The sequence below is a fragment of the Lactuca saligna genome, chromosome 5 (assembly GCF_052625555.1).
Source record: "Lactuca saligna cultivar CGN05327 chromosome 5, ASM5262555v1, whole genome shotgun sequence".
Lineage (NCBI taxonomy): Eukaryota > Viridiplantae > Streptophyta > Magnoliopsida > Asterales > Asteraceae > Lactuca > Lactuca saligna.
In genome coordinates, this window is record NC_136421.1 from 205846790 (window position 1) to 205865112 (window position 18323).

The 18323-nt window shown below is 27.3% G+C and overlaps 1 protein-coding gene across 1 annotated transcript; it reads right to left on the reverse strand.

Moving 5' to 3' along the window:
• Nucleotides 1–4286: 4286 nt before the first annotated feature.
• LOC144998632 (aldehyde dehydrogenase family 2 member C4-like) lies at nucleotides 4287–7858 on the reverse strand. Its single transcript, XM_078958368.1, has 9 exons — nucleotides 7657–7858; nucleotides 7428–7570; nucleotides 7206–7348; nucleotides 6235–6475; nucleotides 5619–5882; nucleotides 5376–5513; nucleotides 5162–5299; nucleotides 5018–5079; nucleotides 4287–4674 (listed from the first exon to the last, which is right to left on the reverse strand). Exons 1-9 carry the CDS (start codon nucleotides 7760–7762, stop codon nucleotides 4401–4403), a joined length of 1509 nt encoding a protein of 502 aa, XP_078814494.1. The 5' UTR covers nucleotides 7763–7858; the 3' UTR covers nucleotides 4287–4400.
• Between the last annotated feature and the right edge of the window lie 10465 nt (nucleotides 7859–18323).

Genomic DNA, 18323 nt, shown 5'->3' on the forward strand with positions numbered 1-18323 from the left:
TTTGAGAAGACTGAGTGTATAGAGTCATGTCTTTATATTTTGTTATTCTTTTGATGTATACAAACAATGTATCAAACATGTGTAATTACCTATATTTCAATGTAATGATCGTGTTTACTTTGATTACTATTATGCAATTGTTGTGATATTGTACATGACGTCCTCCACCCCCGAACGTTTCCACTGTTTCAGTTTGGGGATGTGATAGAATAAAAACGCATCAGGTTTTTATGACAGTATATTCGGTATTCACTTATAAATGAAACGTATGCTTATCTTTTTTTACAGTTTAAGTATCGTTTATATATGAATAGAACACGTTATAAAGTTTTCTAACCTTAAATATATTTTTTACATCATCTTTCGTCACATGTTATATTTATATATGACTAAAATGTGTATTAGTTATCGTCATATGTTATATTCATATATTAATAAAACATTTATAAGATTTTTGTTAAAGTTCATTTGTTATTCCTATATAAATAAGTAGTATGTTAAAAAAAGATGAAGTGTTTTGAAATTTTGAACTACTTATTCATATAAAAATAACAAATGAAATGTAACAAAATTATTAGAAATATATTCTTCGTATGTTAATATAACTTGTGAGAAAAGTCAACACACGTTTTATTGATATGTGAATATAACATATGATAAGAATTGATTTAAGGAGTAAATAGTTTATTATATGTTATATTTATATATGAATTATACTTAAACTATAAAATAAAATTAATCATTTTATTCATAACTGAATATCGAATGTACTGTACTAAAAATCTGATACATTTTTATTCATTTATGAATAACGATAGCTGGAAATATAATTTTTTTTTTATTTTATCTTAAAACTATATCAATATAGATGTCTATTTGTAGAAGATAAAAAATCATGAATTTTGGTATATTTAAAATCATTTTTCGATAAAAATAGTTTTTTAAAAATTAAAAAAACAAAAAAAACTATGTTTTTTGTATATATTAAGGTAATGATTAACATAGTTTAAGGAAACATGTTTTGTTGGAAAACACATGTGTATTACTTTTCCATTTCCGCTGGTACGACGAATGCTTTTGCGGCAAAGTAAATGTGTGGTTGAGAATGATTCTTTCATTCTAAATTTTTTTATTTTTTCAATTGAACTTTTATATATATATATATATATATATATATATATATATATATATATATATAGATTTATGGTAGTTTATAATCAAATTAATTATATATTTTTTTCATTATAAAAATTTAGAAAGCATAATTAAAATTGTTTTAAAAAATTATGATAAAAAGTGCATGTAAAGTTATCTAATATCTTCATTTTCAAATAAATTTTCATTTTATTATATTTGTTTTTTACATGGTATAATATTTTTATATTATTTAATATACATCCATCACCAATGATCATTTTCCCAAATATTCGTATCGAACATGTCCCATGGGTATTGATTTTTTTCTTTTTTGTGGATACTAACGTAACAAAGTGTTTACTGTTTAATATATATATATATATATATATATATATATATATATATATATATATATATATATATATATATATATATATATATATATATATATATATATATATATATATAATATGTTTTTTTTTTGCATAAACATATCTATTACAGTATTTTTTTTTTCTCTCATATTGATTAACTACCAAATGCAAAAGTTTAACATTATTAACAACGATGAAAAAACTCATTTGAATCGTCATTAATGATTTATGTTAGATTTTGAGATTTATTTTTAATATTTTAATTTGTAGTCTTCTAAAATATTTAAGGATATATGAATATATATATGTCATGAAAAATGATTGGTCTGTTCGAAAATAATAATAATAATAATAATAATAATTGAGCCCTATAGATAGCTTAATATTGATTTCTTCTTTATTTTTTCTTTGCATGTAATTGTCTAGACTAAATTTGTTTAACGTTTGAAATATCATAGAAAATAAACAAAAATTACAATTTACTGTTATGCTAAATGTACATGTGTCTCCAAGGATACTTAAACCTGCAACTTATTGAATTTTATATTATCTTTTACATTAAATGGATAAGATGGACGGTGTTGTATTTTTTTTTCCTTTTTTTTTTTTGAAATAGCACTGGACGTATCAGGGTGCCTCCAAGATAGCGGCTCCTCCATTTTGTTGTATCACTAATTTGCAACATTCAACAAGTTACATAACACGTTTTATCATTTTCCACATATGCATTGTATAATATATATCGTGCTTTGTTTTTTATGTTTTTAGTTAAGTTAGTTTGAAATGATGAATTTTTATGTGTTATAGGTTTGAAAAATAAATAAACAAACAAATTTAAAAAAAAAAAAAAAAAAAAAAAAAAAAAAAAAAAAAAAAAAAAAAAAAAACTAATGTAAAACTGATGTGACACTTGAGTTGAATGGGTTAGAAGGAAAGTATAACCTACTGGTTGAAAGGTGTATATCTTCGATAGTAACTGATTTTCCTATTGACATATAATTAATTGGATGATACTATATGTACTCATCATAATCAAACTCACACACCCACACACTCATACATAAATGGTTTACCAAACAATTAGTCAGGTACATATATAGGATAAACCTAATTAATCATATAAATAAAAATAGATAATAATTGTGATAACGATTTTTTGTTATCATTCCGGCTATAAGTCCATATTTCCTTGTATTTGCTTTCTTGACCACCTCTTTCGTTGTTGTACACTCATAAGTCATATATATCATTATCATTCGGCTATAAATTATAATTGTCCAATGGCTCAATTTGTACTTTTCAAGAGCTAACTTATATTGACTCATGTAGATTTGATTATTAACTCAGTCCATAAAGACACACATATGTTTGATTATATATTTGTGTTAATAATTACATATAACATACTCTTAAGTTATTACAAAATTAATTTTACATCTAACATTTCGAATTGGTACAAATAATCGTTATACTAAAATGAAAAAGGTTTTTGACGAGCTAGGTTGTACACAAATACACATGTTATCCCGACTTGTTTCACTACAAAAAAATTAATAAAAAAAATTAATTGTCTATTTAATAATATATAGGTGTGTTTAGAAAAACTAACTGGATTGGTGTATTTAGAAAATTTAGTTGGTAGCTTGTTAATTATAATAATTATTTGTTATATGAATGTTTGATAAAAATAATCATAAGCTTTTGAAATGTGTAAATATATAAAAGAACAATTATTTAAAAAAGATAAATATAATATATTTTTAAGTCAATTATGGAAATTGATTAAAAAAAACTCAATAGTTTTTTCTTCAACGCTATATAATGTAGATTTTAGATTTGAAGTTTTTTCTTTAAACTAAAGCTAGATGTTCATACTCTTAAACGAAAGTTCTTTTTTAATCAATTTTTTTTTAAAATCTAAAAGCTAAAAGTTTCTAAACAAACGTTGTCAAACAAGTCTTATTTGTAATCATATTTTACAAATTAAATCACTTTATATAACTCAAAAATAAATCAACACAAAGTACCTCTCTCTCTCTCTCTCTCTGTGTGTGTGTGTTTGTATGTGTGCGCGCACACATTGAGTAGTTTATTTTTTGAACTAACTTAAACGAAGAGCTAAGTTAAACGAACAAATATGAATAAATCATTGTTTGTGTTCATTCGGTTTATTTATAGCCCTACCTATCAATAGTACCTTGAATTATTAGAATGGTACCAAATAACTAACTTGCTACCAAAATATTGAATGCATTTTAATTTTATTGAACTATTTATTATCTATGTTTATTATTGCATGTCTAATTGTAGCCCAACACCATTTATAATGAACTAATAAGCTATGACATAACAATTTCCCTAACATAAAAAAAGAAAGATCTACAAATTTGGCATCGTTTGTCGATTTTTGTGTTTATAGTCCATGTCGTTCCAAAATTGTAAATTTCATCTTTTTAAGTTGTTTTGATCTATAGTTTTAACGCTATAAATTTTATGAAATGATGATTTTATCAAATTTCTATATAAAATAATTTATTTTATCTATTATGAAAATAAAATACACCTACTACATTCACTTTCATATACCCATTTTTTTGTTGTTTCTCTCATTGCAAACTAAGTCAATCTAAGCTAGATAGGTGACGTTTTGGGAAGTAGGAGTTTGCTTGAAATGACAAATTTGTAATTTTTAAACCTAGGGACTGTACCTATAGAAATTGGCAAACTCTATAGTCCAAATATGTAGTTTTCTCTAACAAAAAATAAATCTAAAAATAAAAATAAATGTCGATATTTGAAACTTTTCTTATAAACCAACATATTTGAGGAGTCATCACACATAATATGTCGATATTATGCAAATATCGAATCCTTGATACGTTTAATTGTTTAAAGCCAAGGAGAATTATGAACGGGTGTAACAACAGATTTAACTTGGAGATACTTATATAAGCCTTCCATCCCAAATTCTCTTCCAAATCCACTTAATTTATAGCCTCCATAAGGGCTATCCGCATCGAACGCCAAATAACAATTAATCCAAACAATGCCTGCACGAAGCGATCGTGAAACAGTGTTTGCTATGTTCAAATTGTTTGTTGCTATTCCTGCAGCTAAACCATAGCGTGTTGAATTCGCTCTCTCGATTGCCTCCTCAATTGTCCTGCAAAGTTTATAGATAAAAATATCATAAACACATAAAAAAAAAATAAGTACAAACATTAAAATAAAATCGATATCCTTCGGTTACAATTCTCATGTGGTACTTTAAAATTTGTTATCACACATGAACCAGATTCATTGGATAAAGCTCCGGTCAAAGTGGTCCAAAAATCTGGTTCTATCCAAATCGATTTGAAATTTTATCTATAAATTTAACATTATTGTTTTCAATGAAATCAAAAAAGGAAAAAAAAAAAAAAAAAAAGTTTTAAATTAAAGTTCATTCATGGTTCATTTATGTATCTCTAGTCGTATTTATTTACTATTTGCAAACTTTAACTTACTTGAACTTAAAGAGAGATATTACTGGGCCAAAAATTTCATCTGTTGCAATAAGCATATCATCCTGAAAGGCTCGAAAATATCAAAATTGTTAATATGAGTTAATCACACTAATTTTGTATTGTAAATCCGGTTATTTTAATTACCGTAACATTTGTGAAAATCGTTGGCTCGATATAATATCCCTTATCTCCGGAAGGCTTTCCTCCCGTTACCAATGTTGCACCTTGTCTTTTCCCATGTTCGATATATGAAAGCACTTTCTCATATTGTGCCCTATCAACCTATAAATTAAGTCACTAGTTATGATAAAAACATTTTTTTTGGAAAATGATTTCAATTTGGCGTTGTTAGAATTACTTGAGGTCCTTGACGAGTGGAAGGATCAAAGGGATCACCAACTGTTATGTCTTTTGCATTCTTGACAAACTTAGTTACAAATTCGTCATAAATTCCTTCTTGGACGAATATCCTCGAGCTACATACACAAAATTCACCCTACAATAACAAATTTAATATAATGAAATAGTTGTAAAATGATATAATAAACAAATAAATGAAACTATAATATTATTTATTGTAGTCAGCCATTGATTAAAGTACCTTATTAGCGAAACCACCCAGAAGAGCAAGATTAACGACTGAATCAACATCCACATCATCAAAAACTATTAAAGGGGATTTGCCTCCGAGCTCGAGAGACACGGATTTTAAATTACTTGTGGCAGCAGCTTGCATCACAAGTCGTCCTACATCTGATGAGCCTGTGAAACTGACATAGTCAATATCCATATGAGAACTAATTGCAGCTCCGGCTGTCGGTCCAAATCCTGTTACCACATTAATCACCCCATCCGGAACACCAGCCTAAATAACCACATTTACACATCAATGTCAATTTTGTAAATATGTAGAAATCAAAGGAGCTTTCGGTCCTTTCCCTAAAAACGTGGGAAATTCTATATGAGACATTAAAAATCCTCCTAAATTTTATTCCTACTATTCTCCTATCTACATTAAATAGTGACAAGTAGATTAAAATATTATCAATTTCATTAAATGTATCATTAAATATGATACATATCAGCATTTGATAGGGTAGAAAGATAAATAGAAATAAAATGTAGGAGGATATTTAAGTTCTCATTTTATATATAACCATTTAATGTACATACTTTTATAAATTATTTATATTAAAACCTATTTATTGTTAACGTACCAACTTAGCCAGATTTGCACAATAAAGTGCCGAAAGTGGAGACTGTTCAGCTGGCTTTACCACCATGGTGCACCCGGCGGCCATTGCCGGACTAACTTTAAAAAAGAACATTCCAGTAGGGAAATTCCATGGGATTATGTGCCCAACAACACCAATAGGTTCGTGTAATGTATAACCTTGCAATTGGTTTGACATTTTTAATGTTTTTCCATGTATTTTATCTGTTGCGCCTGCATAATATCTGGAAAATATGTCATTAATCAAACATATCAAGAAGTAAAAAAACATTAATAAGGTGTTTCATTATTATCTAATGATCTTAATGAGTGTTTGGGAGTGTTTTTTGAACTCTAAAAGTGTTTTACAAAAATGTTTATTGACTTATAGTTGTGGTAAATAAGTTTTTTAAATAGTGTTTGAAATAGTTTTTATAATGAAAAAGCCGATAAATCAATAAATTAAAAAATATTTGGCTTAAAAACTCATTTCTAAAATTATTTTGGTTAAAAAGGCATAAGAAGTGTCAAAAAGTCAAGTTTTGGATATTTTTTAAAAACAACTTTTTGAAGTTAATAGAAAAATCATTTGAAAATACTTTTGAGTTTGCCCAATGTTTTTTTTGGCTTATTGACTTTTCACCCAATAAGTCAACAAGTTGTTTTGGAAAGCAATCCCAAACACCCGTTAATAAGATAAATCCTTGATCTTGAGAATTATACATTGTTCTTGTGTTGTTGATATGGACATAACAACCTAATAAAATAAGCCAAAAAAAAACCTAGCTAAATGTCTTAAGAAGTAACTCTTTAACTATTTGCCATTTCTTTTTCTCTCAAATTCCTTTCAAGTTAAAATCGTTGAATATGTGTTAGAAATATTACTCATTGGATTATCAAGTTCTTGAAGTTAAAAGAATAAAAAACACACCTAGTAATTGAAAATCAAAATTACTCAGAAATACGAATATATACCTAAGTACACTTGCTCCAAAGGGTATGTCCCTCGCCTTTCCGTAGGTCAACACCTTGCCAGCATCAATGGCGTCCAATAATGCTAATTCTTCGATATTTTCTTCCACTAAATTCACAAATTTCATCATAATCCTTCCCCTTTCCTGTTAAAATATCAATAACTAAACCCATTATTATTTATTTAATCCGATAATAATTGAAAATTTTTAAATTAATTCCTACCGATCCCGACATGCGAGGCCAAGGGCCATGATCGAAGGCTGCACGAGCAGCCTTAACAGCCAAATCAATATCATCTTTATCTCCTTCAGCAATATTCGCAATCACTTCTTCTGTTCTTGGATCAATCGTCTCAAACGTTTTTCCTATCTCACAAATTTTTCATCAAATTAAAAACGAAACTGTTGTAACTAATCATCGAAATAAGTGGAATTAACTACTGTGGTTGTACCTGAGATAGAATCGACGAATTCTCCATTGATGAAAAGCTTGGTGAATTTGATATTGGGGAGTTTGACTGAAGATTTAGAGTCGCCATTGCTGTGTGTATCTGACATTTTTTTTTTTCTTCTTGTTGTTGTTCTTAATGGCTGCAATTAGTGGAGGAGGCGATATGGTTTTTAATGGTGGAAATTTTTTTGTTTGTAAGATAAAGATCCCATTTGCCGTTCGATCTCAATGCCGATGTTAACTATTTTTGTCGCGGCATTAAGGAAAACGGAGGCATATTTAGTTGGCTTTCAAACAAAAAGTTGTTGCAAATCATGTTGTCGGACATGCATAATTTAAGTTGGCTATGATTTTTAAGTACTAAAATTTTTTAAACAATCGGCTACATGTTGTTAGTGTAGGGTTAGGGCTTAAACCCATGGCCTTTAGGGTTTGGTATTATTTCATTTTCATTTGAATGATACTCAAGTTAACAAGTTTGTTAATATGATATCAGAGAGTTAGGTTAAACCATTTTGCATCATGTTAATATTTAACATAACCTATTTCTATAATAGCAATGTAATACACCGTTTATTTCTATAATAGCAATGTAATAAACCGTTGTAGTCTATAGATTTTAGTACTTCAACAATCTTCAATTATAACAAAAAATTACACGATCAATGAGCCAAAACCATGTTCTAATGAACATGAAACAATTTCCAAAGATCATTTTATCATGTAACAAGGCATTAACCAAACTTAGTGCTTAACACTTCACAAATTTTATCATTTTTTTTATCTATTTGTAGTTAAAATTCAATATAACACTTTTCATTCGAATTTTAAGGATGTTACATAAGTGTTTTTTTTCCTTAAAGGTAATTCATGATTTCTAATTAATCGTGTTCTGTTAGAATTAATTATTTTTATGTATCCTCACATTTAAATAGAAAACATTAACCAATAATATTTTGTTTCCAAATCCAACTGAATTATTCAGTTGGTTCGGATCTGATTTAAGTTTAGTTCAAACTATTTGGATTTGTGTTTCAAAAATCCAAATCAATTTGGATTCACTCATTCGGATAAAATCAAACTCATCATTTCCAACAAATACCCCTAAATCATAATCATATAAAGCCATAGGTAAATCAAAAAATTGCTAAATATTGCCTTGATACGTTTACTAATCAAACAAAGCCGTCTAATACATATAATCATATTGCCTTTGATACGTTTTAGTATCAAACAAAGCCGATTAATACAAGTCCTAATATTATATATATATATATATATATATATATATATATATATATATATATATATATATATATATATATATATATATAATATTATTTACCATGTTACTTTTTATTTATTTATGTTTTTTTAAAGGGTTAGAACTCGAGATTTCCAATCTAACAGCCTCTACCAAGTGGGCTAGTCTCACATCGACTTATTATTTACCATGTTATTGAAAATTCAGCAATTGATTTACCGAAAGGCTTCTAGCCCAGCGGTATCCGGTATTGTCCTCCCTCCTTGAGGTTGAGGGTTCAAGTCTCGTTGTGAAAATTGGTGAATTTAAAATATAGTTTAGGTATTGTTCCAAAAGAAAAAATAATAAAATAAAAATCAGTTAGCCCATTTATTACTTGTATTTTTGGGTGATATTTTTCTTTATATATTGCATTTATTTAGTTTCAGTTAAATTACAAACAATTGATTAGTAATTAGTTAGCTATTTTGTCAATTTGTCACTATAATGATATATTTGGTATGATATATTTGGTACACCTATATTGACTGATTGATAATCTGGATTTTGTATTTATATACGAGAGTTTTGGCTCCATTTAGTGTAGGTTAATGTCATTTTTTCTAAATATATGTTATATATACTAGATCTCCATTTAGTGTAGGTTAATGTCATTTTTTCTAAATATATGTTATACATACTAGATGTGTCCGTGTAAAGTAGTGACAATAAATAGCTCTTTTGACGAATATGTTTTTACATTGGAAAATAATTATTAGATATTATTATTAATTATAATAGTAATAAAAAATGACCACTTTTATATAAAATATTTATGTTTATATCTTTTGTTTATATTGACTATTTATACTTTATATTGGTGTCTAGTTTAAAAATATAAATTAATTTATATACAAGAATTTAATATTTTAACTTGTTTATTTTGTTCTAAATTGAATTTCTTAATTACTTTTCTGAATTCAAGTTTTCAAACTTTTGGTAAATATTAATAAATTATTTACGCATAATTGATTTATACAAAAAGTTTTATAACTTATACGTCTAAAAATTCAAGATATGACTAATAGACTTTATAATATACTATAAGATAATGAGTCACATAGGTAGCATAAAAGCAATAATTGAAATGTAAACAAAAGATGTATTTTTAAGGGTGAGCATTTGGATTAGATCGGGCCAAACCGGCTATTAGACCGGATTGGTTTTGGAGAAATTTATGGACCTTGGATCAGACCAGTTTGAGGCTAATCAGGTCCGTGTCTAAGTCCATTTTTTCTGATTCTTATACCTGTTGAACTGGTACAACTTTAGATGCATATAGTACAACTCGTTATAACGAATATGTTTTCGGGTTTGATACGGTACAATTCGATATATATATATATATATATATATATATATATATATATATATATATATATATATATATATATATATATATATATACAATTTGTTTGAACTTTCAATCAATTAAATTAATGATGTTATCTATACTACTATAACTTGCAAAATTACTTTTCCAAATAAAAGTAACTAACATATAAATCAAGTTCACCAACAAAAGTTGATTTTTTTTTAACATAAATATACAGAAGTAATGACCGTAACATCAAAAATCATAGTTTAAACTTTACAATTAATCTATCTAAAAAATCGTCATAATCTAATCTTTCATTATAGTTGAAAAACTGAAATATTTCAGCTGTGATATCCTAATTTTGTAGGATTGTAATTCATTGAATATAATATAAAAAACAACAAAAGTTTAGTCTAAAATTAAATACAAACTTCAAATTATACGTTGGAAAAACTACCTACCGATCTTACTTAAAACGAATGGGATAGGTTTGTTTAAAGATTTTTACAAAATACAAAAGTTTAAAATTATTGTTAAAATATTTCAGCTTTGATATATCAACTTTGATGGATTGTTATTTATTAAATATAACACCAAAAAGGTCCAAATTATAGTCTAAAATCATGTACAAACACTATATTACACGTTGGAATAAACTGCATGTTAATCTGACTTAATACGAATGAGATATACTTGGTTAAAAAAAAAAAATTCTAATAATCTGGTCCAAAACCTTGCTTTTACCCGTAAGAGGCTAATATCGGACTGGTTTTGATTAATTCCTAAAACCGAGAACTGACTCAGGCTCCAAAAAAGGGATCCACATCTAGGTCTGGTCCACCGATCTAAATGCTCAACCCTAATTTTTTAGTGTATGCTACCTGTTCAATTGGTCGATTAAAATAAATAATTGTTATATAAATTATTCACAAGTAGTAAAAGCATAGGAACAAAAAGTGTTTGAGATTAAAAGCATTATAATAAGTTGGGGCTAACCTACTTAGATAAAAATGTATCTAACTAGGAATTTCTAACCAGGAGATCTTGAGTTCAATCTCAAGCAAATACTAACATTGCCATTAAAAAAAACAGCATTACAATACCCAAATTGTTATTCCATGCAAACTTACTAGATTTAACTTGTTACTTTACCGGTCTATCCATACATTTAATCATAACAGTTCAAAGATGTTTTTTTCAAAATAAAATAGGTAGTTATTTTATGAACGATGCAATAATTTGTAGTGTAATAAAAAAACACCTAATGGATGTTAAAACAAATGATATATTACTTTCAGAAAATAAGTAAACAAAGTGATCAATTTTAAAATGTAATATATACATTATATCAAATGAAATTATAATAATTTTTTTATCTAATTATATTATTATATGGGAAAAATGTTTTGGTGCTACCTCTAACAAAAATTTATGGAAAGGTCCGATCGAGAGTTCTATAACCACATTCAATAGTTCCATTCAAGGCAAATAAATAATGGCTTACGCACCAGTAGCATGATCTACATAATCGCAATCCGGCATTTCATCTTCAATCAAATTCAACCCTATTTCATCTACTTTTTTAGAAATTTCCATTTTGCCACTTTACTTCAATAAATTATCATTTGTCTCCTTTTAATGAAATTATCTTTCATTTTAGTTTCTCATGACACTTAACCCCTTTTACGTTAACTTAATTGACACTTAAACCCGTTTTAATTAATTAGGATATAGTTCAAGTCTTATTCATACCTTCTTATTTCATCATTTGCATTTAATTAATATTTTTTTAATGTTTTAGTTATGTTTTATCATTTTTAGTATTAAAATGCTTAATCCTAAATTGCGAGTGTTACAACGATTCTGAAATACGATTTAGAAAGCTTTATTGTTGTAGGTTCAAAGGGAATATGACTTATCAAGGTAATTAACTTTTCGGTATGTTCACATCTGGGTAACTATCTTTTTTTTGTACATATGTAGGTAACAAACTTTTTGGAAGTGTTCACATATGACCATTATGACCTGCTATAGCAGGTTAAATCCTAGATGTGAACGCTTTCAACAAGTTTGTTACCTAGATGTGTACAAAAAAAAATAGTTACCCAAATATGAACAAACGAAAAGTAAAAATTAAATTACATGAATGGTCCCTGTGATTTGGGGGAATTTGTGGTTTTGGTCGCTAACTTATTTTTTTTAACTTAAATGGTCCCTACTGTTTATTTTTGTTGCGTGTTTGATCACCGTCTTACCTAAAAATACTTTTGTGCCCTTATTAATTTATTTTTTTAATTAATTTTCTTATCTATGTATTTATTTTTTACATATTTAAAAAAAATAAACCACATATTTGTATCTCCTCGGATGATCCCTACTATTTATTTTTTAATTAATTTAGTTTTTTAACTCGGATGGTCCCTACTATTTAATTTTGTTACGAACTTGGTCTCTGTCTTACCTAAAAAGACTATTGTTGCCTTGGTATTTTTTTAATTAATTTTCTTGTTTATGTACTTATGCTTTATATGTTTAAGAAAAATTAGTAGACCTCACATATCTGTATCTCATCACCATCCCATCTTTCATCCTTCTCAACTTCTATTTATTTTTCATCTTTAGTGATATCGACGTCTTCATCATCACTTCTTTTTTCGGTCCTTCAACTCCGTCGAATCAGCACCACAACCCACTAAAGATGAAGAGACAGTAGGTTATGATGTTGGTTCACCAAAGTTGAAGTACAAAAAAAAGGATGGTGAAGACATCGATGTTACTAAAGATGGAAAAGAAATAGAAGATGGGGAGGAGATACAAATATGTGTGGTCTATTAATTTTTTTGAATATGTAAAAAATAAATACATAGATAAGAATATTAATTAAAAAAATAAATTAATGAGGGCAGAATAGTATTTTTAGGTAAGACGGTGACCAAACGCGCAACAAAAATAAACAGTAGGGACCATTTAAGTTAAAAAAAATAAGTTAGCGACCAAAACCACAAATTCCCCAAACCACAGGGACCATTCATGTAATTTAATTTTTACTTTTCGTTTTGTTCATATTTGGGTAACTATTTTTTTTGTGCACATCTAGGTAACAAATTTGTTGAAAGCGTTCACATCTAGGATTTAACCTGCTATAGCAGGTCATAATGGTCATATGTGAACACTTCCAAAAAGTTTGTTACCTACATATGTACAAAAAAAAGATAGTTACCCAGATGTAAACATAACGAAAAGTTAATTACCTTGATAAGTCATATTCCCTAGGTTCAAACACAATTTCATATTTTTGAAAATCCTTTCAAACAATTCTGAAAAAACGATTTTGATTTCAGGAACGTGTTGATCCCTTCAAACGATTTTGATTTCAAGGGTTTTGTTTTAGTTTTTCAAGAACACGATTCCAAATTTCAAGGGTTTTTTGCTACGCAAATTTTGGAACATGATTGACAAAAAAGTCAAATTTGGCCAAAGAAGATGGTATCCGACAAAGCCCATTATTATCTGTTGTATTGATACCTTTTGTACAATTTCAACAAACTCATTAGTATATCAAATTCAATGACTAAATATATACAACAAAATCTAAAGTTAATTACAATCACAAATCATTATCCAGTAATTTAATATTATGTAATATGTTAGAAATAAGAATTAGGGCTATAAAAAAGAATTAGGCCATTAAAATAGCCAAATTAAAAATGACGAGGATGGGCTATAGTTTAGAGCTATACAGTATAATGGGTAGTGGGCTTTAAGCCTTTAGGCAACCATCTTAAGTTGAAGTTAAAACGGAAATATTTTTTAACTGGATTTTATCACATACTATATGAAGGTTTGAGCAAAAATTCAAAATTATGTCAAAATACAAGTTTTACAAATACGTGAGGTTTTTTTTAACTGGATCTCATTTCATATTTTATGAAGATTTATAAATTATATTGAATGTTTAGAAGTGAAATATAATAAGCAAATAAAATTGATACATTATAATTTAATAAAGAAAACAAAAAGAAAGTAAGAGGAAATAACCAAAAAAATGGGTAAGAAGTGTATGAGCAGTTTACATATTATTTTGGTTCTTTCCATCATACTATTGTCACTCTCTTACCACATTTTCACGAGACTCAAATATTGTTATCGTGCTTAGTTTATTTATTACGAAATATTGTCTTTCTTTTTACTAATTTATACAACAATTTTTCACATTATATCAACTTATGCGATTGACAAAAACTATTTAAACAAAATTTAACCACTTACACAAGTTACAAACGAAATGTTGCATATTTTCATTTTAGAAATAAAAAATCACATACTTCGTTTAAAAATCACATTATTACATAAATCAAAGCAATATGAAACGCCCTTGCCCAAACAATTATTTACCCATATACAATCATTCAAAATTCAAATGGCTATGCTGTATTTTTTTAATATTATTTTATTTGGCCCCAAAGTATTATCTTATAACTATTATTTTTCTTAATATCTTGTGTTAATATTTGTTTATATCACCATAATTATAGATGTTAAAAGTTTGACCTAAAAGCATAAAATCAGTTTGATCCACCAAATTCCAGTGCAATATCAACAAAATCTAACCTATTTGCAACAAATTAAAGAATCTGTGAAAAAAATATATGAAAGAATCTTATTCCTCTAATCGGGAATTAATCGTATAAATTAAATATGAAACAGAAAGCAACAACCAAATCATTACAAATTAATGAACCAGATATGTGATTGCGAGAGCAACAAGCAGAAGGAGATAAGCAATCCCTTGATCGATCGCAGCACCATCGTTAGACATCGGAGCAGGGGAAGGAGCGAATTCTTGAGCTTGATTAACTTCAAAAACAGCCATGAACATGAAACCAATCAACGCTACGACAATCGATCTGGTCGAATTCACCATCTTCAAATCGAATTTAGACGATACTCAGTGAGTTGATTCTGGGTTTTGATATCGTGGGGTGTGTATGAAATATGATTATAAGAAATATGAATGATGATGAGTGGTTTGAGATTTGGGGGAGAGTTTAAATAATGGGAGATTTGGTGAGAAGAAGAAGAAGAAGAAGTGAAATTTCGTAAGGTGAGAGGCACGCGTAAAGGAAGGGAGGTGCGATTAAGTTGACTGGCGGCCAGCGGATTGACTCGATTCTTACGCGAATGGGACATCAAAAAGGAAACCATAAAATTCCATACGCCAATTGTCATTAATTGCAAGTTTAAGCCTAAAGAATATATAAAAAAATATTTTTAGTTCATTTTTAATAAAAAAATAATTAAAGTTAGGATTTTAGAATTTATGTAATAAGTTTATATTAAGATTATAATTATATTACAACTATTTTTGCTAAATATTTATATGGCTATATTTTGTTGAACATAAAAGATGTAACAAGTTTAATTTTGTTTAAGTTGTATTATGAATAAAATCTAAAAAAATCGATTATGCAGAAGGTTCTTATATAGCTAATCAATCATTACTAACGGAGGGTCAAACTTCAATATTCTTTGAAAGGGGTTATTTGTTTTATGTTTTGAAAGGGGTTATTTGTTTTATGTTATGTACTGAGTAAGTTTATTTTAATCTCTAAAACCATTTATTTGCATAAGTTAGAACTTAAATCAATAATCAAAATTTCAAATCTTATTTTGCACGACTAAAATAAATTTTCTAATCACAATTTCTTAAAAAAAAAAAAAAAAAAGCAAATAAGGTAACACTAATTGAAAATTATAGAATGACTTTTGACAAACTCATTAGAGTAAAACAGATACCATATATAACAAATAAATTCAAGTCAAGTATTATAGATATGGTTACCGAAATTAATCAAATAAATAACCTTATTAAATATAATATTAAGTGTTTATAAAACAAAAACTATAACCTCTATCCTAATCCAATGAAATAGCCCAACAACCAATTGTCTCTTCAAATCGTTGAATTTTAGGAAAGATGAATAATCTCATATCTTTCTTTTGTAACAATCTCAAATCGATGGTTCATTAATCATTATCGACAATCCTTGAAATCATCAATATTTTTCCTTTTTTTTTTTTTTTTTTTTGGGTTCTAAATGCTTTGTAGCTCTTGTTGAGTTTTTTTATTTTTTATTATTATTATTATTATTTTTTTAAGAATTACGCATTTTTAATATACAAAATAGTAAAATAGTATTTGGACGATGGGTTTTGAAACAAAAATGCTGGATAACAGTTAAATACTAATTGTTAAATGTTAAGTTTATGAATTTGGGTAATTTATGTGCAATGATTTTCATAGTTAAGAGCAATAATATTTGGCTTTAATACATGTTTTATTATCAATAATAATAGAAGTTTAGTGTTCTTTCATGACCACATATTAATAAACCGTAGTTTGAAATCGACATATTATTAAACTCATACATACCAGTTTTGAGATATAAAACATACCCTCAACAAATATCTTAAATAATAAAATAATTATAAGAGTAAATTACTGAAATGGTCCCTATGGTTTGTTTAAAATTACACGTTTGGTCCATAACTTTTTTTTTTGCATTCAGATCGTCCATGTGGTTTGATTTTGTTGCGTTTTTCGTCCCTATGTTTGGTCAAAATTGCACGTTTGGTCCCTCACTTTAAATATGTAAGAGACGAAAAACGCAAAAAAATCAAACCACAAAGATGATCCGAATGCAAAAAAAAAGTTAAAGACCAAACATGTAATTTTGATAAAACCATAGGGACCATTTCAGTAATTTATTCTTATAACAAAACAATTATAAAAAGAGAACAAAAGTGGTGCCACGTGGATAACTGAAAGATGGACCATTGACAAGAATTTCTAGAACCTCATCATATTCAAACTTCGTTGATTAATCAAAACTGTCCTGATTTGGCCACTTGCATATTCGGCTTTGTTTTTTTTATAAGATAAATCTTTGTTTTTTAGATTTTTAAAAATCAATTAATCAGTCTTTACAAAAAAAGACTTATATCTGAAATTTGAAAATACATCATTTATATCTATATTTTTTATTTTATTTGTTATAATTCTTAGTTTGAAAATACATTATTAACCCATTTTTTAGTCCAATGAATAGATGCATATAATATAATCATCAAAATCTATATGATTAATATTTTTTGAATATCATACTCTATATCAAAACAATCAAACAAATAAATTTTGGTGATATTAACAAGTATTGTTAGAAAAACGTGTACCATGAGGCATGATTAATGATCATCAACTAGTTTAATGATACAAGCCACCTTAAATTGCATTTAATATTTTCGCCTTTTAGGCTTTCAGCAGCCTTTGCAGGGGCCACATGTGGATCATGGACTTCGATGGGGCCTGCTTATCAAACTATATCACTGGTGTAATTGGGCCTTCTCCGGGCCTCTTGTAACCGAGACGATTATTAAAAATAACTGTTTATAAATTTTTAATGTTTTTTTTTTTTATTATGAACTAAGATTTGATTTGTATATAGTAATTTTGATAGTTCATAATAATATATGTTTTAGAAAGTTATATAATATAAAAATCATACAATACTTTAAAGTAGGGATAAACAAAATCCGGAATACTAAGATCAATCGGCAATTCTTATTAAACCAATGAAAAATAAAAAGAAAGACAACACGATATATAATTGTATATAGTTACAAGTATCGCGTGGCTCTCCTAGTATTTTTGAAAATAAAGTTGTTCGCCAGATTTTCATAATCAATATTTTTCAATCTGTCATTCTTAATAGCTATTATTGTTACTACATTTAATCTTTCTTTTGACATTGTGTAAGTATGACTTTAACAATTTTAATTTTGAGAAATTTCTTTCTGCATATGTCATTGTTGTTGGAATACTCAGCAAGACTCTATATGCAATAATTACATTAAGAAAACAATTGATATTTTCATACATTTTAAAACATCGGTGGACTTGGTACTTCCCCCGGTAAGAACCCATCAAACAACTTTAGCTCCAAATAAAGCTTTTTGCATCAATATTTGATCGTTCACCATAGTTAAA

Coding starts and splice junctions, on each gene's coding strand:
- LOC144998632 (XM_078958368.1), bottom strand. CDS start 7,762: ATGTCAGATACACACAGCAATGGCGACTCTAAATCTTCAGTCAAACTC. Junction 6,476..7,205: donor TTTGGAGCAAGTGTACTTAG/GTATATATTCGT, acceptor CATATTTTCCAG/ATATTATGCAGGCGCAACAG. Junction 5,514..5,618: donor TGGGTGGTTTCGCTAATAAG/GTACTTTAATCA, acceptor TTGTTATTGTAG/GGTGAATTTTGTGTATGTAG.